General features: G+C 35.9%; 1 protein-coding gene across 2 annotated transcripts in view; it reads left to right on the top strand.

The window, feature by feature from the left end:
* UCHL3 (ubiquitin C-terminal hydrolase L3) overlaps positions 1-26,667 on the top strand; it is a 44,810-nt gene that overhangs the window by 12,786 nt on the left and 5,357 nt on the right. For both annotated transcript variants that reach the window (XM_086741585.1, XM_086741592.1), the window contains 4 exons: positions 1,000-1,128; positions 4,181-4,337; positions 4,720-4,805; positions 5,893-5,940. In XM_086741585.1, coding sequence (XP_086597711.1) covers positions 1,054-1,128; positions 4,181-4,337; positions 4,720-4,805; positions 5,893-5,940 — 366 coding nt within the window. In that variant the 5' untranslated portion in view covers positions 1,000-1,053. The remainder of the gene's footprint in view (positions 1-999; positions 1,129-4,180; positions 4,338-4,719; positions 4,806-5,892; positions 5,941-26,667) is intronic.

Raw genomic sequence — 26,667 nt, 5'->3', positions numbered from 1 at the left:
GTGTTTCTAAACACAATTTGTGTATGCTACAGTGTACAATTAGCTTTTTCTTATAACTGTGAATGGTCAGTGTGTGTTTAGTAACAACAGTTTCTGAATTCATATCTCAAATTGTTTTAGATCATATATTAATTCTGCAACTGTGTAAAAGAAAAATACCTGATTAAAAAGTGAGCACTCAATTGTAGGCTAAGATTGTCAAAGCTTAGTAGGTGCTACAGTCTTTCCTTCTTAAGTGGCTTAATGTCAGGTAAAAGATCCAAAATTGCTTTTTGTATTGTGGTATATAGCTGTGGTATATGAAAACCAATCAGAAAGCCTTTTGCTTAGACACTGTTCAGAAGTTCTAAAAAAGCAACTGAGAATTACTTGAAGATTCTTGATTGTTGTCTGGCACTTAATCTTTGTCTACTTCAAAATATATTACTCTACCATAGTTTGAAAGGATTTTTCATGTAGAAGAACATCTTAAAAGGTACACTTAATAAAATATTTACCTTTTTTCTCTTTACTCAAAAGGCCATCGAGGATCACAATTTTTTTGAGTTCCTGAAACCCAGCAGCTCCAATATGAGCACTGGTGTTGGGTATTCTGAAGTACTCATGGAGTCAAATAACATCATAAGTTTACTCATATGTGCTCTGACCCATGATATCTAGTTAAAGTGAATATTCAGTATTCTCTATTTTGTGACAAAACACTTTCAAAATGACTGAAATGCTTTAATCCTTTAGTCAGTAGTGTTGGGAGTGTTTTCCCTTCCCTTTCATAAAGGTATTTAAATAAATAAAACACAGGGATTTTGTGTGTCTTTGTTAGCACTACGATTTATTCAACCTTATGTATTGAAAGTTCGATCTTGTTTATTCTCCTTAAATTCTGTAATGTATGGGTTGTTGCAATGTATTTCACACTGTAAATACTCCATTATGCTTCTAAAAAGATAGGTATATGCGTGTACTCATTTAATATGATACTATTTTTTTTTTCTTTTCCAGTTTCTCAAACAGTTAGGTATACATCCTGACTGGCAATTTGTAGATGTTTATGGTATGGAACCAGAACTACTTAGCATGGTGCCAAGACCTGTCTGTGCAGTGCTTCTTCTCTTTCCAATAACAGAAAAGGTAAATGTTTATTTAGTAATCAGCTAATCACTTTTATTGTAACTGAGATGGGAATGAACAGTTTGAATATCGTACTTTGGGGTCATAATAGAATCAAGGTGAGACTCAAACCTTATTCAAGAGACTTCTTAATTAAAAACAACGAGAAAATGCTTCCTTCAGAATCTCCTTCTGATAACCTTGCATGTATATTCCCTACTTCTTTTCAATTTGAATGGGAAAAGCTAATATGGAAGCACAGAGGAATACGCCTCACATTTTTCTATTATAGACAATTTAAGCCTTTTTTTTTTTTTTAATATGCACTGTGAAATAGCTCAGTTGTGCTACTTTTAGCTGAAAGCTAGAACAGCGTAAACAAAATAAGAGGTAGGGTGTAGGACTATATCAGATGCAACTACTTTTTGAGTTTTCATACTGTTGCACTGACTAAACTTCAATCCACTTTCAGCTGAGTTATTAGTACCAATATGGCTTTTGCTTCTTGACAGGGGGAGGAATATTTCTAAGATGAAGGATAATTACACCCCCCCCCCCCCCCATATTAGAATTTGAAATACTTAATGTGGTTAACTCTTCAGGTCTGCTTATTTTGTGTCATCATATGGCTCTACGTAGAGAAGAGGTCTATCTCTTTGAGTGTTATGTCAGTTGAAATATGTGATTCATATTAATCTTTCAGTTTATAAAAATCTTAAGTGGTTGTGGTAAGGTCAGCCAAAAAGTTTGAGGTGAATCTACCCAAACTTCTTCCTTTTAACGTGCCACTCAAAAGAGAATGTGTGGTTTATAAGGACAAAGCAGTTACCTATTAAATCTTAACTTCTGGAAGAAAGCCTGTTTAAATAGAGAGAAGAGTGACTAGGTCAGTCATCTTACTGATTAGGTCTTGTAAACCTTTACGTTCTTTCTCCAAAGCAGCTCTCCAGGAAGTCCTTTTCAGGCTTGCTTTCAGCCGCCTTGATAGTTTTGAATTTAAGCAAACTCTTGAACTGTCCTCATCTGCTTTCAGGAAATTTCCTTTCTGTCACCTTTGAAGCATTGTTTTCTGTGTGCTGTGGTTTCTGTCTGGCTGCTTGAGCTACAGGTCTGAGCTCCTTCTGCGACGGTCACTTTGCACAGGCAGGGAAGCAAAAGAAAACCATGCTATGGGAGCACCATCCCATGGGAAAGAGCAACCTTCCTTTTGTTCCAGAAGGTGTATCCGATTTCATCCTGAAGAAGCATATGACAAACAGAACCAGAGAAACAGCATATGCTCCGTTGCATTGATCAACTGAATTTGGCCACCAGCCAAATACTTGAGATTTTCTCCAACATGTTAATCCTTCAGAAACATAAGGGACACAAGTGTTTCTATCGAGTGTTTAGCCTGAGTGTGTGAAGGCTGAATCTTCCATGTGAAGTCCCAGTGTTCTGAAGCTTTTGTTGCTCAGTGTGAACTCCACAAGACTCTTGAGCACTATTTCGTATTTCTGCAGTATTTTCCCCCTACTCAGTCTGCCTTTTGATATGGCCTGTTAAATTCTACTTTTATTTAATTTATTATTTATTTATGCTTCTTGGCTATGTCTACATTTATGTAAGTCTGCCTCTTAATTTTACTGCCTTTGCAAACACTTTTCTATCATGTCTTTGTTCTGTCTCAAAGTGCCTCTCTTTCATGTTTCCTATATATCAATTTGCTTCAACTTTGCTTTTAGGGCAAGGTACTCTTGCTAGCATACAGATAATCTTAGGGTCATTGTCTGGTTGAAAGGTAAATGACTTAATCTGTATTTTAAGTTCTACACAGAGTGAATACTGTGAGTGTTGAGCATTTTGAGCATGGTCCAGTGAATACATATCATGGGATAGCTTGGATTACCTCTCCAAGTAATCTGGTCTAACCCTTGCTCAAAATCCTATTTTCAGTATTCTCCAAATTTATACATTTACTTTTGCCATGGAGTTTATTTTGGTGGGCACAGAGTGAATGGCAGGTCTCTTGTTTACCTTCTCTAATCTGAACTTTTGTCTGATTATGCTCTATGAAATTTTTTTCCCAATTAAGGCTATTTTTGTTAACTTGTAGATAAGCGGTGTGAAATTAAAATGCTTTGTAAATACTCTTGCAGTTAGTTAAACCATTCAAAACATTCAGACAAGCTGCAAGTGTGGAATCATGATGCCGGAAAAATTTATTGTTTCTGTTTATCACTGATAGTACATGGAGTCTGAGTGAAATTTCTCATGGGTTTTTAGGAAGAATTTGTTGATAACATTCTGCATTTAAACTTCACTTTTGTCATGCTTATATAAAAAGTCCATCTACTTAAGTATTTTATTTTTTTTTTGTCTGCAAAAGTACCTAGTAAAAGAGACAAAGGAGGAAGAAAGAACATTGGCATTGTCTAGAACATTTGCAGTTCTCTTTACTGTTGCACAGTGTAACAGATTTTAGTCAATTATGATCTTTACAAAATAAGTACTTTAGATTGTTCCATCAAACTAAAGTCTTTCTTTTACTACGGAAAATAAACATTCATTTTATGAATATGAAGACTTTTGAATAGCCTGTTTTGAGGCCGTGAGCAATATATAGATCTTATTTTATATTCCTAGAAAGAATGAAATGTAAAAATGGAACTGTAAGAATGTTTCATGCTGATTAAAGACCCAAAGTATTATGGTTTGCTTGATAGTGCTTTGAGACCTCTGTCCTTAAAAGCTTTTTCTTGGATTGAAGAGAGACGGTGACAGGTGCCCAGATCAAGGAAATATTATGAATGTTTTTGAAATTATGTTAGATAATGCATATTTCAAAATGATGTTTCAAGTGTGACCAATTTTTTGCTCATGACAAGACATCGGTTTAAGAAACAGTACAGAGCTGTTCAGTTGAGTGAGTTTACATATACTTGTCAGATCACGTGTGTTAAGTGTTTCAAATTACAGGTTGAGTTTTGGGTTTTAGTAGTTAGCTGTAGCTTTTTAAAAATTATTTTTGCTTGAATAATGTATCCAGTATCTGTTTGTACTATTTGTGAAATGTCTGTAACTTTCCTTCTAGTATGAAACCTTCAGAACAGAAGAAGAAGAAAGAATAAAAGCTAAGGGACAAGATGTCAAGTCATCAGTGTATTTCATGAAGCAGACCATTAACAACGCTTGTGGAACAATTGGACTAATTCATGCTATTGCAAACAACAGAGATAAAATGAACTTTGGTAAGTTTGGTTCTTTGGTTGGTTGAGTTTTTTTGTTGGCTTTTCCCTTTTTTTACCTTAACTGTGGGGAGGCATAGAGGGAAGGATATGTTTTGTACTATTTTTTCTGAATATAACCATTCATAAAGGATGATCTCTATTCAAAGAGCATTTCTACCTAAAATTATAAAAACAGTATTATATACCAATCCACGAATTAAAGCACTCTAAACTTTGCGAACTGCAGCAGGTAGCAATTCCTCTTGCAGTCAGTGCCTTAAAGATACGATGTAATTATATCTTTAAATCTTTCGTTGGATATAAGCATCCTGTAAGCTTTGAATGAAGTTGGAGGTAAAGCATGACTCTAATTATGTCTTTTTTATTTTTTATTTTTTTTAAGAAACTAATTCTTCACTGAAAAAGTTCCTAGAAGATTCATTATCTATGACTCCTGAAGAGAGGGCCAAATATCTAGAAACTTATGAAGTTAGTATCACGTGTTTTTGCTTTTATTTAAAATGTTATAAGAATTACTTGCATGAGTAGATACTGTGCTTGGGACTTGATCCGGTGAAGCACTTAAACAATTCAATTTTACATCTGAGCTTGTGATCAGACAGTTGCTACAAAGAAAACCCTGCTTTGATAGTTTTAAAGTATTCCTGTCTGCCCATAGTTCAGTCAGCAGAACGGATTCTGTCAGTGTTCTTCATCCATATTAATTAATCAACTTAGTTTCAAATGACTTTGAAATGGATGAGAAATGTGTGCGTAATCTTTTTGGTGGATTCCAAATGCAGTTTAATGATCAGTTTAAGCTGATCTGGGGCTGTTGCTGAAAGGATAGTCCTTCTACTGCCTCCTTTTATTTGTAGTCATCTCACTTTGACTCTAGCAGTTTGGGGCACACAAAGAGCTGATTTGGCTGAAACGTAATCTCCTTCCCACACCACCCCAAACAATTAGATGAGCTAGCTCATAGTGTGGTTAGCCGGATCATTGGTGCTGTTTGAAAGGATGCAGCAGAAACATCTGAGCAATGGCGGAAATGGAGAATGATGCTGTTGCTCCTGATGGTAATGATGATCCTCTCTCAAAATGAAAATCTTGATGATTTCCAAGTCTAAGGTCAATTTACGCTTATTGTGAAGCCCTCAGGAATCAGGGTGTTAAGATGTGGCTGAGGGAAGTAGTAACAAACAGAACAGGTTCGAGGACATTTTCTGTAGAAATGTTGTACGCAAGACATCAGAGCTTCATCTAAGGTATTTTGTGTGCTTAAGAAGTGATATATCAAAAACTCTTGCCCAGAGTGTGTTTTTTTTTTGTGCCATTACAAACTGATAGTATTTGATTTGAATTAAATGCGATGAAACTGAAATACTGGTCTTCCGAGATGCTTGGAAGTGGAGATTATTTGGTTTGGTTTTGTTTTGGTTTTTTTTATTCATTTATTACAAGCACTGAAAATAGTTACATCTATGGCATTTGATAAAATGAAGAGCATACAGTGATTCTTAAAATATTGAAAGTCTCTCATATAAAGTCTGATTGAAATATGTTTTAATTTTAGGCTATTCGTGTCACTCATGAATCCAGTGCCCATGAAGGTCAGACTGAGGTATTCTTTTTTTTTTTTTTTTTTTTTAAATCTTTGTTAATAACTACTTTTGAGTTGAATATAATTGAAATGAAAACAACTGTGTATTAAAGGTTTACAGTGAAATGGAGATTATTGCTTGTTTTACGGTATTGTGTCATTAGTCAAAAATCGGGGCACAAAGTCAGGTGTCATTGTTGAGGGGGAAACCAAACTTGGAGCTTGTTGGGGGGGGAGGTTATTGTGTTTGGGTTTTGTGGTTTTGGTTGTTTGGTGTTTTTTTTTTTTTTTTTAAAAAAAAAAAAAAAGTTTTATATAACATGGGTGATCTTTTGAAGCTCATTTCAGAGTAAACCAGCCAATAATAGTATTTTTAATGCAAGTTGAGGTTTTGATGATGCAAATTTGTAGGTAAGACTGTAAGATCCATAGTAATCATGCAAGTGGAACAAACGTTTTATGAGAGTTTGTAAAGTTTTACTTCAGGAAAAGAAATAGTACAATACTTGGTTTGCCATTGTGCATGTGCTGTTTGTATACAAATACTAATTCAGATAAATCCTCACTAATAGATGTGTTTATAAGCTTTTATCCCCCAACAGATTGGGTGATATAAAAGAAAAACCAGCCCCCAAACCAACAAAAACCCTCAAAATAAACATAAACTTAACATTCAACATTTTTCTACTTCAGTCATACTAAAAGTTTTCCATCTTTCCGGTTCAGATTTCTCTGTCTGTTCCACAAAAAGAAAATTGATTAGATTGTTGCTACCACTGTTTGGGTTTTTTTTTGACAAAGAGAGGAACCCTCCTTTGTTTGGCTGTGACTCTAGTGGCTTTCTTTTTTTTTGAAGTACAGTAGGTGAGGTCTTCTTTCTTCTTATGGCTTGTGCAATGTCTTCTAAACAATGCAGGAGAAAGCAAAGCAATACTTTCTGCTCATCCTTGCCTCATTATCTGGAAATGAAAATTAGGAGAATTTTTTTTAACCATTTCTATCACAGACACTCAACTTCCTTTGTGATATTTTCTTTAAAAAAACCTGACCACTCTTTCTTCTTATCTCTTTCTCAAAATTAATCACGGTTCTATATTTCAAGAAGAAACATCAGAACAAATTAATATTTCTCTTCCTTTTCTAAGTGAAAGACTCCAAGGAGGGATGAAATAAACAAGGTTTCTTACTGGAACATCTAATCACCTGAAAATTCTGTCCTGCCACAGTGTAATTAAATTGGCAATAAAGTGTCCCCTTTCATCTGTACAAGAGGAATTGCTTTAAAGTACAATTCTTTTTAAGCAAAACAGAATCTGAAACATGAATATGTTGAGGAGTGTAATTGAGAGTTGATGTGAGTTAATCTCCTAGTCTTTTTCCTTCCAATGGCTTTTGGAAGGTTTTAAATGTTGCTATATACCACTTCATGTAGTGGTGAAGGGACTGGTGAACAGCATGCCCTTGAAGATGCTGAAGATGGCCTATGCAGGTCATACGGTAAGGTGAACAATTTCTAGCACCTTCGGAGCAAGAGAGAAGGGAATCTCATTCCTCCTGGATATCTGTTATTGTTACGATTACTTTGCTGAGAATTTAAACTTCCTTTCAGAGCACTGGAAAGGTACGTTTGCCTTCCTATGACACTGTTGTTTTTTTGTTCTCTTTCCCCTGCCTCCCCCAAGAGCCAGGGCGTTTTGCATATAAATCTTCCCTTTGAATAAAGTGGCTTATGCAGTTGTTTAATGATAGAAAGTGCTGTAGCTTTGCAAGCAAAAAGTCCTTTCCAGGTCTCCTACAGAATTAAGAAATCATGCAGGCCTGTTCTTGTAGGATGATTAACTTGGCTTGTGTGCTTCCTAAGAATAGCCTGCTCTGTGGGTAGTTATGTCCCTTAGGTAGATATTGCATACTACTGTCCACTGAAATTCTTCTGAAAATGTTGCTTAAGCTCAATGTGTTAGACAAAGTAACTTCCAAAAGTGGGATTCATGGCAGTCAGCTTTGCTGGTTTGGTTAAGAAGCTTTGTAACTGCTTTCAAGATTCTGTTCTTTCCTTTTACCATGCAAAACACAGCATCATACCATTGAGATGAAAGTAAAATTTTCTAGAATCTTGAGGTGTAGAAGGTTTAAAATAACAAAGAATACAAACAGGTTCTCTTCTGATAACGCTTTTTTTTCCCAGGCTCTGATTTCCTTGATATTTGAGGATTCAGGCTTTAATGCTTCTAAGTAAAGCTTTTATTTGTTGGTTGCTACTGAAAGTCTTGCTAGGTCTTCACAAGCTCTTTTATAATCTCGGTGGCTACTTGATTTTTACAACATGCTAGTGGATTTTCTGCTTTTGTTTCCATTCCATGTACGTGAGTATTTCAAACCTTGACATAAAGCCAGTCTATCTAGAAATGAAAGGTTAGAAGTAATAGAGTAAAGCAATGCTGTCTTTCTAGTATCTCTGTATTCCATCTAGTCACCTTTTCTGGTGTGTAGGGTTTGTTTCTGTTTTAGGATAAGCTGTAATCAGATTTTAAAATTTTTTTTTAATTTCTTATGTCTTGAAGAAGAGTTATATTTGGAAAAAAAAGTATTTGACAAGATATTACTTGTATAACTTTAGTATTAGTGGACTGCTAGATTCTGCATTCCAGTTAGTAATTGCTGGAAGAGAAGAGTTATGTGATCAGTTTGCTTTTGGGATTTATCATTAATGTGATCTAATTAGATGAAGCATTAAGATGAATTGCTAAGTAAATGGATTGAAGGTGGGAGCTAAAGAGTGTTCTACCTTGATGGGTGCTTTAACAGGCTTCCCAAGTTTGATAGTTGTGATTAATTTGCCTAGTTTTGGAGGTGGGGAGAAAAGACGGTTCCTAGGCAAATATGTGAAATTTTTAATGAAGTTTACTGAATTTTTATTAAATGACTTAAATATTTTCTTAAAGTTTGGGTTTTTTTTGTTCTTTCAAAGAGATTTAATTTTAAGAAGAGTTAATCAGTTTTCATTTCACTAATTCATTTCAGGTTTGCAAATTAAAAAGATCGTAAATTTGGGCTTATCCTTCAGGCCAGGTTTTAGACTGGGTTTGATTCAAGTTGTGCATTAAGACTCCTGGATTCTGTGGCTCCATGGCTCACTTCTTTGCTACAGTAAAGCAAATAAATAGGTAAAGATATCCTATGGATACTTCTCTGTGTAAACAATGTAGGTCTGTTTAAAATTATTTTAGTAGTGAGCAGTAAGATGTGGGAATAATTCCACAGAAGCAGCATGGTGTTGGTTTTGAGGGTGGTTTGAGTCTGGTCCCATGTTCCAGTACCGTAATGAGGGCAATTAATGTAAGATTCTTGTAACAGTCTTTCTGTTAAACATTATGCTGCTGAAGCTTACGCTTTCTCAAGTGACAGGTATTTCATATCTAAAGCTGCCAAAAAAAAGGATTTAGGTCTTTACAATAAAGCTTCATGAATCCAGCTCACTCTTTCTATGTGATAGCTCCTGAAAGGCAGCTGTTGCTGAGACTGGAATAGTTGCCAGCTACTCAAGATCCTCTTTATTAGTTCATGAGTCTTCTGCTGAGCATATACTTTTGTTTATAATATCAAGGATGCCTGAAGATGTGGAAAATGTAATCTGCTTCTTTGCAGAGCTGCACAGTTTTCAGCTGGTCCTTATATTGTTGCTTTGCACTGAGCAGTGTTTGAGGTTTTTGTTTGTTTTGCAGCTGTTGTTTTTCTCCCTGTGCATCCTTCAGCAGTTCTGTACTACCACACATCTTCACACATCTTCACCTTTCAGATACCCTCATTAAAAACCAAACCAAAACAAAAACACCCCTCAAACCCCACAACCCTTAAAAAAAAAAAGATAATAGAGTTTGTGGATGCTAGAGCAGAGTTAGGTTCTTATCAAACTCTTTAGTGTGATTGTCTTGAAAGAAAGCAACACAAGATAGTAATACAAATTATTTTCACATAACAGATCAGAAAATCTGACTGGAAAGTTTTTTTTGAAAACAGGAGATTACATGAGAGAGGCTTCCAGGTCTAGAGTCTTTTGTAGAACAAATAACCCTTTTGAATTTGGAGTTGGGGAAGAAACTTATTTTGTATCCTACCTACTCATTTTAATTAATAATAAAAAGTTACTGTGTAGTTTTCTGAGAGAGTAGGAAAGGGGGAAAATGTGAAGGCACAATTGTTATAGAAATAAACCAGTAGAAATTGTTTAACTCAATTAAACAATTATATGCTGTGATAGCCTGAGGGAAGTTATTCCAGGTAGAAAACACTATCTGATCTGATTATTGGAATAAATGACCCTTTTTAATACATAAATGTAATATGTGAGTAGCAAGGTATTTTTGTTCTGCTTTCGTACTACTGACATCCATATCAACTATGCCTCATTACAACTCAGTTCTTCAGTAAGGGAAATGGCAAGGTATACCTTATAAAGTACTCTTAAAAATATTAATTAGCTTTTAGTCAAGAAATTGGATCTAGAGAATAACCAATATTCAATTTCTGCATTTCTGAAGGCTTTGACACAATTCTTGTTCAAGTACTATGCTGGTAATAGCATCTGAAGCCAGCTGTATACGTCTGTGGCTGTTGAAGTCATTCTGGATTGTCAGATTACCTACAATATCTTCTGTCTTCCACAAGCTTCCCAAGCAGCTTCCTGAAACAGCTCATCCTATAGCCTTGCAGGAACTAATGCTGGCACAGTGGTGTTAGAAGCACACTCCAGGGAAAAGAGAAGGCTTAACAGGCTAGACTTAGATCAGCTTTTGCTGGTGTGGATGGCAAATACTCCAATAGTTGTGGTGTTAAGTAATTGGCAGGCTGTTAATGCAACATCAAGGTATCAGTAACTGCTGACACATGGCTTTCCATATCACTTTTTGTTATCAAGTTCAAATGATAGAGTGAACTTTTTATTGTGTCTTGCTGTACTTGTGGCATATGGAACCACTTTTGTGTTTGAGGTTGAATTTTTTTTTTTGGACAGGGGAGTTTTAGCATGGTTTATGCATTACTGCTTAGCAGAATGTGATTTGTGGTCTTTGAGATGTTTACTTCTTTAAATGTTATTACAGCATAGCTCAAAATACTTCAGTCAATCAATCAAATACAAGTTAAATGGCCACTTGAAATACCTGTGTTAGATATTGGTTAGAGAAGCTTTTGATTTTGTTCATGGCCTAAATTCATAGGAAAAAATTAGGAGCTCTCAAATTCCTGGGTTTTTTTCTTTCCTCTTCCTTAGAGGATATTGAGAAGGTCCAACTAAATGAAGTTTAACCTACAGTGTTTCAGCTACTAGTTGTTATGGAAGAGAGAAGAAAACAGAACTGGAATATAAAATATATCAACTGTTTCTGGAGCACAGAAAATACTGCCTTTGGTTCTGTAACTCCTCCTGTTTGTTGTGGGGTTGTTTTGGTTTTTTTTAGTACACTTCATACATCTATTTAGCAACTGACAGCTTTGGCTACTACAACTCTATGTTGAACTAAAGAGGTTCAGAACTGAGCAGACTGAGGTGCTGCATCTGAGCTGCCACTTCAAATGAAAACAACGTTCTTGCACCTCATTAGGCCTCCATCAAAAATATTGATGGTGGGAAAATTATCCTTTGAAAATCACAATTGATGTTTGACTCTGAATATAAAAGTCACAAGTACTGGTTTCAGATGTTCACAGAAAAACTGAAACGCTTGTGTGCATCAGTGTGTTTACTTAGATAGACTTTTTGTTCACAAGTATCATCAGGAATATTTTTAACATGGATTGAAGTTGGCAGCCACTAAAAAAGCTACCACAGCTTGACTTCTTCCTTAACTCAAACCATAACTGCAAACTGTAGTCTGTCAACTTGTTTAGTGTGCCTTGAGAACTATAATCTTGCTTGGAATGTGCCAAGTTAGACTTTGATCACAGTAACAGTCGTTAACATTGGCAAGAAGTGAGCAGAGTCAACGCACTCTGTTCTCAGCTGCTGTAAAACTTGAACTTTCAAAGATCGCTGGCTCCCTGGGGCATTACAATTTATTGTTAGAGAAGAAACATAAAGGAGCTTCCCTTCCGCTCCTGCCAAGAACATATGGTCGATTTTTTTTTTCTTAAATAGCCCATATTTCTCAGTCTTTCTTCTGAATAATCCATAGTCTTTGAAAAAACATTTGCATCTCAGGAGAATATAAAATCAATTATATAACTGTGTATAAAATTTATTTTTGTTTAGCTTAGCATTACAGAACAAGCATGTAATCTCTCCTGTAAAGGTGATGATGTTGCCTGAAAATGTTAGCTACAGCTTTTTTTCTCTTTTACAGCCTACACAGTAAAACTGTAAAAATGAGCTTACGAGAATAATGTGAAATGTTTTGGAAATTATACTTGGTTAGTCTTTGACTCGTTGCATTGCCCTGTTATTTAACGTGTCAGTGTTTCAGAGACACGCATCAATCTGATTTCTATACTTTACCGAGCAAGTAACTAATAAGGTATTCAAACAGTATTGCTCTGAATTGTTATTCTGGGTCTTATGCTTAACCATAAAATCTATTTGAAAGAGCTCTTGATTCCTAGAATGAAACATAACTATAGAGGATATTCGCACCCATAAAGCAGCCCATGAATTTAAATAACAAGTATATAAGAAATCAGTAACAAGTGAAAGTAACAAAATGTTTCCACAGTTTTGCATCTGACATCTCTACCAACCAACTGCCATAAGGTGGTTTTTTTTTGTTTTTGGTTTTTTTTTTGTTTTATTTTTTTGTGGTTTTGTTGGTTTCTTTCTTTTTTTTTTATTTTTTTTTTTTTTTACACATCTCTCCAATCCATAACGCTTCCAGTGCTGTTCTTGCACTATCTATTTAAGAGACAGTAAGCAGCAGGCTCTAGCCATGTGTTTGCTCACTGGCATTTTAGCAGGCTGATCATGATAGGTGATGGTTGGGTTCACACTCAACCTCATACCCTCAGGAAGAAGAGACTGATTTGGCCCTCTTTTTTTTTTTTTTTTTTTTTCCCCTCTTTATCCAGCCAGTAATTTTGGGGGAAAAAAAAAGACTATAAGAACTTACAATCCTAAAGACTGCTAACATTTTACCAATACAGCTGAAACTAGACAGTGGGCTAAAACTACTCAGAGAATTAATATGCGTCAACCAACTTTGCTTAAGGAAACACTCTAAAAATACGGTAATTGGCTGTGCAACAGTACCATTCAATCTGTTTTAAGGAAAAAAAAAAAAAACTTGTAGAGGAAAAACTGTTTGGAAAATCTAGTTAACATAGGTTTTGCAGAGCTCCCTAACCCTTGGAATTTTCTTATTTGTAATTCCACTAATTTTTGATCACAGAAGTCGCCATTGTGATAATCTAGCTTGACTTTTGCATAACATAGGCCATAGAACTTAAATTTAGGTCATCAGAGAAAGATAAATTATCACTTTTTTTTTTTTTTTCTTGAAAGATTTTTTGGGGTGCTCTGATCTCACCATTTTTCTCATCTTTACATTCTGTCTTTACCCATATGTCTAGCAAAGTAGTATTCGGGGGATACTGTCCATTCTTAATCATGAATTGAACTGACATGGAGAATACTGAAAAGATTTTCTTTTTGTCAGCTGCAGAAACACTAATTAAACTTACTGGTGCAGAATTTGATCAGCTAGCAGATGCAGCCCAATTCAGTTTAAAAACTGTGATATAAATTTCAATACATATTAATGCTGATAATTGTAATGCTTACAAAACAAGTAGGTCTGTGAGGAGTGGAGTTTATGAACCTTAACTTCCTAAGAACTTGCATGTTGTGGAGGCTTTTGTTGCACGTCAGGAAATTCTAGTTAGGAATAAGGCTTTCCTTGCAATTGCAGTGTTCATAATGTCTCTCGTTTGTGTCAATTCTGTGGTGTACTGTTGGAGATGAGCTCATCAAGCAGCTTCTGCCTCTGTGGAATACTTCCTTTGTCAGGCTCCTCTTCCCTGTCTGGCTGCTTATCTTCCTATAAAACCTTGAAGGAACCTAATGTCTCTCAAGATTTCACTACCACCACAAAAACAGACTTGAAATGCTGTTAAAAGATTAAATACACTTAAGGAGGAAGAGGATCTTTTCAGACAGCGTGATATAAAAAAAAACCCACTAAGGATAATGACCTCTAAGGACGAACACCCCTATTACACTCTGAACTGTGATACAGACCCTTTAAAACATTGTCTTTAATTGAGTAATGAGGAATTGCTTAAGCAAAACAAAGAAAAAAGCCTCAAAAGGTGGTGGGGAAAAATGATAGATATTAAGTACATCCTCTCAGAGTATGATCTTAAGACTACTCTTATATTGGCCGTTTGGCTGGAAATGTTCACTTTTTATTGTCACTTCAACCTTCCCCCACCTCTACTACAGGGCTTACTGTACAGGAACTTTATGAGGCCGCAAACGCTTAGTTTGTTGGGAGGAGTTACTGCGTGTTCATAAGCATACTTAGCTGAGCAGACGCAGAACATGTGGCAGGGCCCCTGAACCCAGGGTTGTGCATATGAAGCAAAGACCAGGACTTAAAAGTATTCTGTCATCTTTTGTTTCCCAAATTTCCAGTGATATCGGTATGCAGCTAAAGCTTGTTTGATCTCTGTCCCAGTGCAACTGGCATTTCTTTCTGCACAGTGACACAGCCTCAAGATGGAGGAAAGGAGAAAGCCCTAGTGAGTCCCAGCATAGTTTGTCAGCTGACAGACAGGGAAGTATCCTTAAAGGAAGGTGGCATAGGCCAACCTTCTGTTGAGAGGTTGCTCTGAACTTGAGCTTCCAGATATATGCGTTTTTTTAACCACTATCAAATTAATCACTAATAAATACTTCTTCTTAGAAAGAAATGGTCATGCAATACCAGATATCACTTTGTCCTGTCAGGACTTCAGTGCATGAGGTGTGGACTGAGGTACTTTGCTGGGTTGGGTTCCCCAGACAAGATGAGCAGGCAGATCCCTGTTTCTAGAACCTGACAGGTTTGATTGTGAGACAAATCATGAGCTACTCGGTTCTATCCAACTTCTGCACTTTTAGGTATGTAGAAAAGCACAGCTCTTGGTGCCTGACAAACTTTATAGGTGTTTCTGTCAGATCTTGGATATAAATGATTCTAGGCTTTACTAACACCTATATATACAGGAGTGAGTTTTGGATTGGGGCAGATGATAATTGCCAGAATTTTTTTTTGTTTTGGACCTATTCCATGAAGCTTTTAACTTGTTTATTATGTGTTTTTTGCAGTACAAACCATAAAACTAATGTGCTTACTCGTTTATATGACAATAACATCTAGTTCTATTTCAGGGTTTTTGTTTTACCACTTCAGATACTTGACCTGCTACAATTTTGAGCACAGAAATATGCCCCTGTGATCTCTTCATCTTGTGAAGTTAGTTTAATTGTCTCTTCTCTGCGGTTTCTAGCTGTTAATAAGTTTTGTTTGAATAGTGTCTCAAGTTACGATTTGTCTTCCACATTTTAAATTAAATGTGAAATGTAGGACTTTGTATCTTTTATTTTTAGATGTGTGTTTAACATTAATTTCATATTAATATTGATGTGTAATTCTGTTTTAATTTTTTCAATATTCAGTTGAAAACCACTTCAGTTGACACAGCTTAATTTCTGCTTATTATTAAAGCAATGCTTGAAATTTTATGGCTATTGCAGCCTTGTTAGTTAGACATAATCCAGTATTAACTTTGCTTTTCCAGAATTTCTATACACTGTCTGTCAAAATTTCACTCTTAGAAATGCAAAGGTATATTTTCAGTGAGGAGGAAGTTTCTCTTTGTCATGAGTGATCTCACTAGGGGACCCACTGATACAGAAAATAAAGGATAAAAAAATTCAATGAATAGAATATAACATTTCTAGGTCAGTATTTGTCCTAATTTTAAAATATTAATTGCCTTAAACGGCATTCTAGGCTATAAATTCAGTTTTGAGAACTTAGTCTTTTTCTAGCCTCATTACATTTAGGCAAGGGGCGTTTTTAATATATTCTCATTATTATACCAATATTATTTTAAACTAAAGGAGGGTAAACTTAGACTAGATATAAGGAAAAAAAATTTTACAATGAAGGTTGTAGAACACTGGAACAGGTTGCCCAGGAAGTGGTAGATGCCCCATCACTGGAGATGTTCAAGGTCAGGCTGGATGGGGCTCTGAGCAACCTGATCTAGTGGAAGATGTCCCTGCTGTTTGTGGGGGGGTTGGACTAGATGACCTTTAAAGGTCCCTTCCAACCCAAACCATTCTATAATTCTATGAATATTAGCCAGAAAACAGAGAAATAAGTACAATCATTAAGAATAGTAAAAGTGAAGAATTGTGGTATATATAGTAACAAAAGTTAAAAAGGCTTTATAAATAAACATCTTTCAATATTCTGGTCATCCTTGTACTGTTAAACAAATCTTAAATTTGTTATTATTCAAAGTCTTATTAATAGTTTCATAGTAATTACACTAGGAGTGCTAGAAGTGGGGTTTTTTGGTGGGTTTTTTGGGGTTTTTTTTTGGGGGGGAGGGGTTTGGTGGTTTTTTTTTTTTTCAGAGCAAAAGTACACAGTTTAACAGCTTCCAGTCAATGGAATGCATCAAAGCCAGAGTAAATTTCCCTTCTCAAATAGTTTTTGTTTCACTTTTTTAAAACTATTTCTAAGTAAACAGTTACTACATTGCAGATTCCAGGAAGACTAACAGTCTTGTCTGTTTAGATAGCAGCAGCTTCCAAAATTATAAAACATAATGTAATGTGTCTTGCCTTTTGTCGTGAACTCTCTAGTCAGCAAAGCTCTTAAATTTCTGCCCCACAGCAGGTTCTAATCTTACAGGTTCCTCCCTCCTCAGGGAGGTCTGCAGACAGTCTGTGAGGACTTGTAGGAGCACTATTTTATCAGTTGTCTTTTGGAATTTTCTTAGGCAAGCTGAGAAGAAATTGGTTTTAAAGCCATCTGATATGTTATCTAAGTGTAAAATATCTCATTTTAAATCAAGTGAAGAATCTGAAAAAAAATCAGTAGTACAGATAAAGTATAATAGCCATTAAGCTCTTGTAAGCTGCTCTGACTTTAGAAGTATTGTCACTGCTGACTTCTTGTTTCTTCATCTAGTTAAATTTTGGGGCTGGAGATTTTCTGGTTTTGTCCACTTTTATATGGAGATGCTGAGATCTAGGCGGGGCATCAGAATGCCTGAAAATCAGAAGCTAACTGAAAAAAACCTGTGACAAACCTGTGAAAAACTATTCTCTGGACAGGCTATGAGACTTGATAACACTCCATGCTTATCTCTGAGCTCTATGATTTCTACTGTACTTGATGCTTGCTCTTCATGAAGATTTTTCTCTCTCTGTCTTTGTTCTTTAAGGTCAGCAATGTGGGAACAGAAAGAACCAATTCATTGTCTCGCTCTTGATAGGAAAAGGAAAAAAAATAAAATTGAATGGGAAAGAACATGAATTGCTTCAAAAATAATACAAAGTAAATGGTTTTGACTGGCATTTATGCATCAATTAAAAAAGAGTGAAAATATCTTTTTTCAGAGAAGCTATCTAATGCTCAATTTTTGAAGTCTACTAGAATCATTCAATTGAATGCGTAATGTGGGACATACCTTAAAGAACTGCAGTTTCTATTCTACTTGCATAACTGTAATGGATTCACAAGCAGCTGGCAGGTCTCAGTGCAGATAAGTGGAGTATCATGGATGAGTAAGTATGTTTGCTAGTGGGGCTCTGCAGGGATTGGTTTTGACACTTGTAGTGTTAAACAGCTTCTATCAGTGACACAGAAGACAACATAAAAATACACCCCAAAATCTACAAGCAGCATAAAAAGATCAAAGATAATAAAGCATGAGACATCAACACAGAATCTGAATTGCCCTTTAGGTTAGCGTCAAAGAAAGTATTTTTCTGAGGCCAAATGAAAGCTGTGTAATTAGCACAAAAGATAAAGTTTATTTCCTAATAGAAGGTGAGGGATTCTCTGAAAGACTGAAGAGGACATTGGGGATTTTTATATGTGCTGAGAGGAGAAAGTAATGGTGGATAAGCTGAAAGTGAGCCCCTGGTTCAACATCATGGCCAGGTGAACTAATGCAATCCATTGTTCCATGTTCATATCATCGTTAAGCAGGACTAGAAAGGTTGCCTTTTCATTTAGCGCTAATGTATTTAGTAAACTGTATGAATATGTTACTTACTGTCTCTAGCTATAGACAGGATTGATTGACATCCTGATTTGTTCTTTTTTTTTTTTTTTTTAAGCAACAAAATGGTTAAGCTTGAATGTTTGTTTTTGTTTTGTGAGTATGTTCTGAGCCAAACAAAACTTGAACTTGATTGGTCCTGTGGCCTGTGTGGGACAGAAGATCAAAACTAAATCATCACAATGGTCCTTTCTGGTCTGAATATATGTACTGTAACTTTGTCAGTTGCAGCTGAGAGTCATTTTTAATACTTCTGTGGTCTTTCTTCTAATAGTAACAATTTGAATGGTTTAACATAGTCCTACTGCTTCCACGGATACTAAAGGGATCCTGAGTGTTAATGGCAATACTGCCACTGGCCTGCTATTTTAGAAGAATAGGTGAAAAACTTAGGAAGTTGCATACCTCACCACGGTAAGCTTCTCTTTTCCTTTGCTTTCCTTTTGTGTTAGACATGGGACAGTAAAGAAACTCTGGGTTCTGTTACAGTAGTTGCTTGATTCATTTTAAATCCCAGAGTAGCACAACCTGGCTTTCCCAAATTAGCAAAGAACTGTTGCTTACAGTTTTTGTAGCTGTAGACAAAAACTTATCACTCTCTGTTCTCAACTGTTCCTTCCATGAGATGATACTTAAATCCTCTCCCTCCTCACTTTCCAACAGTCTGTCTCTGGAATGAGTCAGTTAACTTGGGTTCATATTATGAAGTTCACTGGGTGTGAATAACCTCTAGCTTATCTGGTGATAAACTTCAGATCTGGACTGTGTCTTATTTTCATTGTTCTTTTGTCTTCTTATTCAAATTCCACACATTCTTGATTATTATCTGTGATTTGATCAGTTAAAGGACAGTATAATAAATAGTGGACTTCTTTGCCATTGCCTTTTTAGGTATGTTACTTCAAGTTTAAGTGGGCTAAGTATGGTCTTTTTTAATGTTTATGTAGTCGTCATCGTCCTCGCTGTCTTCACCACCATCCTCATCGCAGCTTCAGGTTAGCCACAGCAGAACGAAGGCTTCACCATTGTGTCACTCTGCATCCCTCTCCTGGGCCAAACGTAATCATGTAGGTCCTGCAAAGGCTACCAGTCCGTCAATCCGTCTTCGTCGTTGGCGGCCCTTGATACGCCTTCCATCTGTTGGGCTTCATTCTATTGTAAGTGTAGTCCATCTTCAGTCTTTTCTTACTCTGACACGACTGGCCTTCTGCCACGTAACTTCAGTCTTCAAGGCATCATTTTTTGTTGGGGTCTTTTCTCAACCATTCTTAGGATTTCTTTCTTCCTTTTATTTTTTTTTTCTTTCCCCCATGTCGGACAGCAAAAGTACATCACTCCATGCTTTGCTGTCCAGGTACTTTTGATTCAATACATGTGCCAAATCATTTTAAAACTCTAGATGAACTTTGCCCTTCATGAAGTGGCTTTTTTTTCGCCATAGGCTCCACATCCAGCCTCTTCTTTTCACCTCATCTTCATGATCTTTCTTTTGGATGTGCTAAACCAAGGGGCTTCTAATTCTTTGTCACATTATATTATTTCTTCTGTTTTTGAGACATGGTTTATGTTCTCATATCGTAAACCTAGTCTCCTTTTCTTTCATTCTAAGTCTTGCTTAATGGTCCCTGGGTATTTCAGTAAAGATTAAATGTTTCCTGTAATCTCAAGGAGCTGGCTTACTTTCTCATTTGACATCTGTTTCTTTATCCAGTTGTAGACATATATTCTAGTTGAAGGTGAAGACATTCTAATAAGAAAATCTTGTCATCAGATACCGTACTTACACTTTTTTCCTTCTTCACTCACAGGGCAAAAATGTATCTTGAAAATGTAGGAAAAAAAAAATTACATGGATAGAATAGTTTAAAAATATTAACTGTCCTATGACCACCATCAGAAACACTAAACTGAAAGAATGATTTAGTGGCATTTCATCCTGTTTTTAAGGAGCGATGACACTTTTAGTACCCACACACAAAAAAGTCTTGGTATGTAGAAGTGAATGGTCTTAAACTGAGACAGTGATTTTGTTTTAATCATTCTTTGGTAATGACCACATTTCACCTGTATTACTAGAAATTCTTATTTGAGGTATGTGCATTTTTTTACTGAGGTGAAATAACTCTTCTGGCTGTGGTCCACATAATTTCCTCTTTCATTCAGATCTGTCTTTCCAGATGTGCAAATCCTTCTTAATGTTTTATTGCTATTAAAAATTACTGTCTAAATGCTTCAGTTTCTTTATAGCTTTTTTTATCCTGTTAAGTATCTCAAGATGAGAACTTTTCCCAGACTCCTTTCTCTTTATGTGAATAATAATTGCTATTATTAAGTATATAGCTCTCATATAATCTTCAGAACTATGGAACATTCTTGATGTTGTAATTTGAAGCTAGTTAAATACCTTGGGATTTGAGGAGGCATGGAGTTCAGCATAGAGTTTAATTCTCTCCAGCTCAAGCTCCCTCCCCCTATTTAATATTTATACCATTAACATTAGCAAACCTCTGACATTTTACCTGGGGACTTTTTTGTTTGTGTAGCAAAACTTGGAAAATACTGTTTCATATTTCTCTAATTTGAAACTGATATCGTGTACAACTTTGACCTATATAAGCTTGTTGTTAACAAAAGATTTATAGAGGAAGACTTGATCTTGAGTCTGTCTGCCTAGGATAAAAATATTAATTGACTATGAGTTTACTTCAACGTTAAATAAACCACGACTTATCCAAGGATGAACAGCATAATCTCTTGTGATTATACTAGAAAACAATTGTTGGCAAGTTGGGGGTTTTATTTACTTAAGAAAATTTCTAAAAACAACTCACATTCATTAGCAGTGAGCATTTGCTTTGAAAATGTTAAAAAAAATTAATTCAAAAAGTAAGTGGCCTGTAATATAACTGTATCTGGCAAAACAGAAGCTTGCCACTAAAAATAGTTTAAAAGTATTACTTGTTAAGTCCCCTGAGATCTTGAATGTCTCCATCTGACAGATTAAAATTGTGAGTCCTATATGCAAAGATTTATCACTGAATACAATGCAGTCTTATATTTATTGGTAACTAAAAGGATGTTCTTGTCTTTACACTTTTGTATAATATACCTTTCCAAGAAGATTCAAGAACACACAAACTATATATAAATATATATATATAAAAAAACCGCAGACAGCATCTGGGGCATTAAAGCTGTCTCAGTTGGCTTGATAATAAATACGACCTTGTCCTTCAAGTTTTATCCCGTCAATGCCTGTCAAAAAGTAGTATTAGTATAGCTCTGATCATTCTGCTAGATGTACAAAGAGGCTGAACTGGACTCAGTGTTGTATTAAAATGTTCTAGTATTGCCTTTATGAAGAAATCTATGGACTTAAATTTAAGGAAGGAGGCAGAAACATCCTGAATATTGTGTTTAAAATACAGTTGAACTTTCTTGTAGTTCTAACTACTTTTCTACACAGATAGACAGAAAGTAGATTGTTTCAAAATTAAGAGCAAAAGTCTTAATGATGGGGGACCGTACTTATGCTCTTCAAATAAAACCACTTTCCCTACTTGAAAGCTTTTATTGGCTTTTTAGAGTAGGTGTCCAGATGAATTAAGAACATGTAATGGAGGAGGGGGAAAAAAAAAGAAAATGCTGTCCTAATGATCTGTGTAACCCTGATAAATTGCAGTAGATGTGGCAAATTTTTAAGCTATAGGTAACAACATGCTTCATTAGTAATGTTGACTTTTCCGCAATTGTTGTAATGATCTTTTACTCTTCCAGCTCATCTGTTCTTTTAGTTTAGTGTCTCTGCTTGCCTTAGGATCATTTTGCTGCCTTTTATATGTCAAGCTAATCTCCTAATTGTTTTTTTTTTTCTTCCTTACACTTCTCAAGTTGGAAAACATGTTCTTTGTTTTTTCCTGTTTACTTTCTGTGTCAGACTAAAGTTCTTGTTCTTTAAAAGAAAAACAAGAAACACCTATTTAGAACAGCGTACTACTCAATAATCCCTCTTGCTTATGGATCTAAAGGGAGATTTGTGTTAGTATAAACAATCTGTATTCAGATACTCTGGTGATTGATAGAGTGTCTCTCTGAATTTCACCTTCTTGCTTGACATCCTTCCATTCAAAATCAGATGCTACTGTCTTGCAGCTTGGAATTGTACCTTACCTGATACTTGCATATTCTAGCCGTAGTTGGGGCCACAGAGATAGTAAGTTTGAGACAGCTTGTCTACCATGATGGCATGGTAGAAAAATACATAAGGTAATTCTTAGCAAAGGAACTTCTTATCCCTTCTTGGGTTAGCACTCGTGACAGTCCCTCAGCACCTTTCTTACAGGAATTCTTTTTCATTATTCTGGAAAGAGATTCCCTGGTCTAAATTAAGCTATGTATGTTCAACTGAAACTCCAGAGCGTTTCAAATACCATAAATGGACTGCAGTATACTGAGCATGAATAGAGATGTGACTGTTCTGTGAGAAGGAGCCAGAAATAATCTTGCTGAAACTTGTGATTGCCATTCCAGTGGTCTCTGTTTTAATTGCAGTATTTTAGCCAGGATTCAAATGCCTTTCACAGGCCTACACAATACATTTGTCCAAGCATGTTCCATGCTTCAAAATGGAAATTACAGACAAGTAATCTACCCAGTAGCAATTGCATCACTTTTTCCCCCCTTATTTGAAAATTTATTGAATCCAAACCATACTTAACATTCAGTTGTGTAAACTTCTCTTTTGAATATGTTTTTCTTTAACTTCTTGTAACTGCTTGTGAGTGAAATTTTATAGTTAAACCCCTAAGGTTTTTTTCCTTCTCTCAGGCTTCAGTTGCTTTTGTCATGATCTTTCAGTTGGATGCATCTGAAACTTTTTATTCCTCAAGGTTCTGCAAAATTGTCTTATCCTAATAGTCTTTATTGCTCTCCTTCCAGACTCTTGATGCCAATTTCTTGCCTTGACACAAGCGGTGGTTTTTCCTTTCCCAGTCACTGCCTGTAATGCAAAGCATTCTACTTAACTGGTTTGTGACACTTCTTGCTTCACTCCAGTCTCTCAAGAGCAAGTGTAAAGAAATAGTAAAAATACAAAATTTAGTGGGAAGAAGTTGCCTGAAATCTGTCATGTAACATTGAACCTGTTTTTATAATGTGGTCTTTCATTAATAAATTTTAAGCAAATGTGGTGAGGACTTGTTCAGTATGTCCATGAGAGCAAGACATTTTTATTCTCCCCCCTCCCAGTTGTGTATTTGTCCCAGAAATGAAGTTTTGGGGAAAAAAAAAACCAACAGTTGCACATAAAATTTGATGCAGAGTTTTGTTCTAAGTTAGCAATATTTGAAGATCAAAAGATTTCAAATGCATGAAAACTTAATACTGACTTTTAGATCTGAATAATGGTCTAAGTGCATTAGCAAGATAAACTGTGTAGGTGATGAAATATACTTTGTTAGACCAGGTTGAGCAAACAGTGATATAGGGGCATACCTTTGAGTTTCTGAAGGTTAGGGCAACAACATGAAAGAAGACTGTTGTAGTTCATCAGAGAGCAGCATGCAGTGGTGAAAGGAATAAAGGAATTTCTCAGTACAGCAAGAGGAGTAGGACGGGTTATAATTTGTGTAGTAAAAACTTTGGGAAGTAAAAATTACTGATTGGAAATCTGCTAATGACAACTACAGGAAGAAATGCAGAGGTGCTGTTTTGGTAACATGAACTAAAGGGTATTGACCTGAGACAAGTCCATTAAAATTGACTTCTCATAGCAGTCAGCAACTGTTTATTATTTTGAATGTTCAGGTTAGCAGAGAAGGCAGTAAAAAAAAAATAAAAAAGAAATCAGGAGTTGGTCCTTTAGGTGCTTTTTAACGTGGTATCCAAAATTAAAGGGCACAACTACCTTGGCTGCCACTTTTGTATATGAGACTGGGTATTCATTAAGATATGTGATATTATTGTCATTGAGTGTAATCTCAGTACCTTGAGAACAAATTACAACTGAGAAGATGTTCTCAGAACCATCACTTTTGAGTACTAAAGTTTTTGCTTTTTTTTCTTTAAATCAGTTTCATGTCTACTGGTCATTATTTTTCAGAGTTTGTTGGGTTTTTTTGGGTTTGTTTGTTTTTTTTTTTTTTTTTAAGAGATAAATTGGAGAAGTGATGTCCACTAACCCATGCTACAAAAACTTATTTCTTATACTAAGGTTGAAACCATAACATAAGCCTCTGTAAGTTACTGAACATGTTGATATTTGTCCTCTTTCTGTCTTTCCTGGATGGGAAAGAAATATGAATTTTCTTCAGTGTGTGCTACAGCTCTTTGAAAGACTTGAAAAAATTAGTCTTGCATCCCATGGATTAGTTCCAAAGCCTGATTAGGCAATCATCTTATTTAGGCTCCTGTGTCTTTCTGCTTCCATGTGGTTCATACGTGCGGTCATTCAAATATGCTCTCTCCTTTTTGCACATTGAGTGGGCTTCTAAGTGAAAAAATTTGAAGGAGCAGGTCATGCCAACGCTTGATTGATGTTCATATTACTGTGGTCTTTGACAAGAAAAGTAATAAAGAGAAACTACTCTAATTGTTCTGAAAATACTACCTAGTGATGACCATGCAGGCAGACTTCTTAAAGCAACGTTCTCTTGTTCTTTTAAGCATTCACACAGACTGTTTAATAGGAGCTGAAAACTTGGCCAAAGGTGTAGCTTTTCAAGGAGACCACAAAAGACATCTCCCTGAAGCTGACATTCACTCCTTTGAAATGTAAAATCTTCTGTTCAAGAGTTAGAATTTCTAGAGCTTCTCAGTGGAGTAGAAATTGGCCTGACCAGACTTCTTTTTGTGTGTGTCTATGTGTGTGCATGCATGCACACATATGCAATGCTTGTCTTTTTTGTCCTTGAGGAGGGGCAGGCAGATTTAGAATTAGATTCATCATGTTGGGAAAGTTTAATCCAGTTACTTGTTTGCCGAAGTCATAAGCAACAGATTTTTATAATATAAAAATTCAGACTCTATTATTTCTCTGTGCTTATGATTATGCTAGTAATTGTCAAAAAAATTACTGAAATCCTTATTTTTCAAGAAATGTAATAAGATCTAGTTTGTAGTAAATTTGCTGCTATTTACATTAGTTGAAAAGAAGTCATAAGGAAAGGAGATTGTCTACCTTGCAACATATGGTAGAAACTTTAATAATGGCACAGCACTTTTGTTTTCTCTCTGAGGTTGGGGAATTAAAAATGTAGAAACACAGTGTTTCTCACGGGTTGTGGCAATAGCACAATGAAAGCACGTTATTTAGATTAGGCATGTACAAACACTCAGCAGGATTCTATAGGAGTCTGTCTCCAAGAAAACTATGAAAAGTTAATCATGCTTTTTTTGACGACTTCCCTATCCATGTTCTAGCTGTATATAGGCTCATCATTCCAAGCATGCCAAATGTGTGTCTCAATAGAAAAGGTGTTTATTAGAAGCTGGCAAAGGACACAACCCTCAAAATGGTTAAAGGGGCAACTAACTATGTTTTGTTCTAAAAGTGATTACAACCAAATCCTGAACATCCCAAAGTCTTCTGAAACAGTGGTACTTTGAGCTCTTCTACTTAATATCAGTTGGAGCCCAGGTAGCATATGTTCAGATGCAAGCTTTTAAATGCTAAGCCATTTCCTCCCTAAGGTGAGACTAACTGGCAGTGGTCTTTCCCCTAATCCTGAAATTCCTTAAGCCCAAATTTCCCAGTTGGTAGATTTAATTGATAAGTGAACAGCTGTGAAGTCATATGTCTACAAAGGGAATTAGGTGGCAACGTAGGATTTGGCAAGGACTCTCAGCTTTGTCTCCCTGCACGCTTTTGTAGCACAACAGTTTAGATGCCTGTAAAAAGTTGATTGATTGATGGCAATAAGAACAAGGTGCCATTGCGTGTCAGCTACTGTCTTGTGTGGTTTTCAGGAAGTTACGGAAACCTGTGGTCCTTGGAAGTTTACAACAGGGGTAGCCAAACTCTTGAGGCTGCTTGTTTTTCTAAGCCCTAGCTCTATTTGGCCTCCTGTAAAACAAAATTCTCAAAGACAATTCTCTTATGCCATAGGGGGAGAAGAGTCCTTGGAGTTATGGTGGAAAGGTTCTCTCATCCCTTTGGTGGCCACCTCATCTTCAGCAGCAGGGATGCTCTTTCTCCATTCTAGGCCCTCGAAAACAGAGATGAAACAGGATATTTATGCCTTTCATACTTTAACTGATTGTGGAGATGAATCTCAAATGAGGGTGAGGGAAGGTTGTGTGGGGTTTTTTTTTGTTGTTGTTTTGTTTTGTTCCCTTTCATTTTTGAGCTTGCTATACAGAATTTCTGTAAGCTTTTGGCAGTTCCGCTGTAATGCTGTGTTCTTTGGTGTTCTTGAGGTATTGAAGGACTTATAGTGACTTCTTGTCCTCTGCTTCCTATTGTTCTGATTGTTTGCAACA

This window comes from Chlamydotis macqueenii, chromosome 1 (genome assembly GCF_036417535.1).
Source record: "Chlamydotis macqueenii isolate bChlMac1 chromosome 1, bChlMac1.mat, whole genome shotgun sequence".
Lineage (NCBI taxonomy): Eukaryota > Metazoa > Chordata > Aves > Otidiformes > Otididae > Chlamydotis > Chlamydotis macqueenii.
The sequence above is the reverse complement of the archived record's forward strand: the minus strand, read 5'-3'. Positions and strand labels throughout refer to the sequence as shown.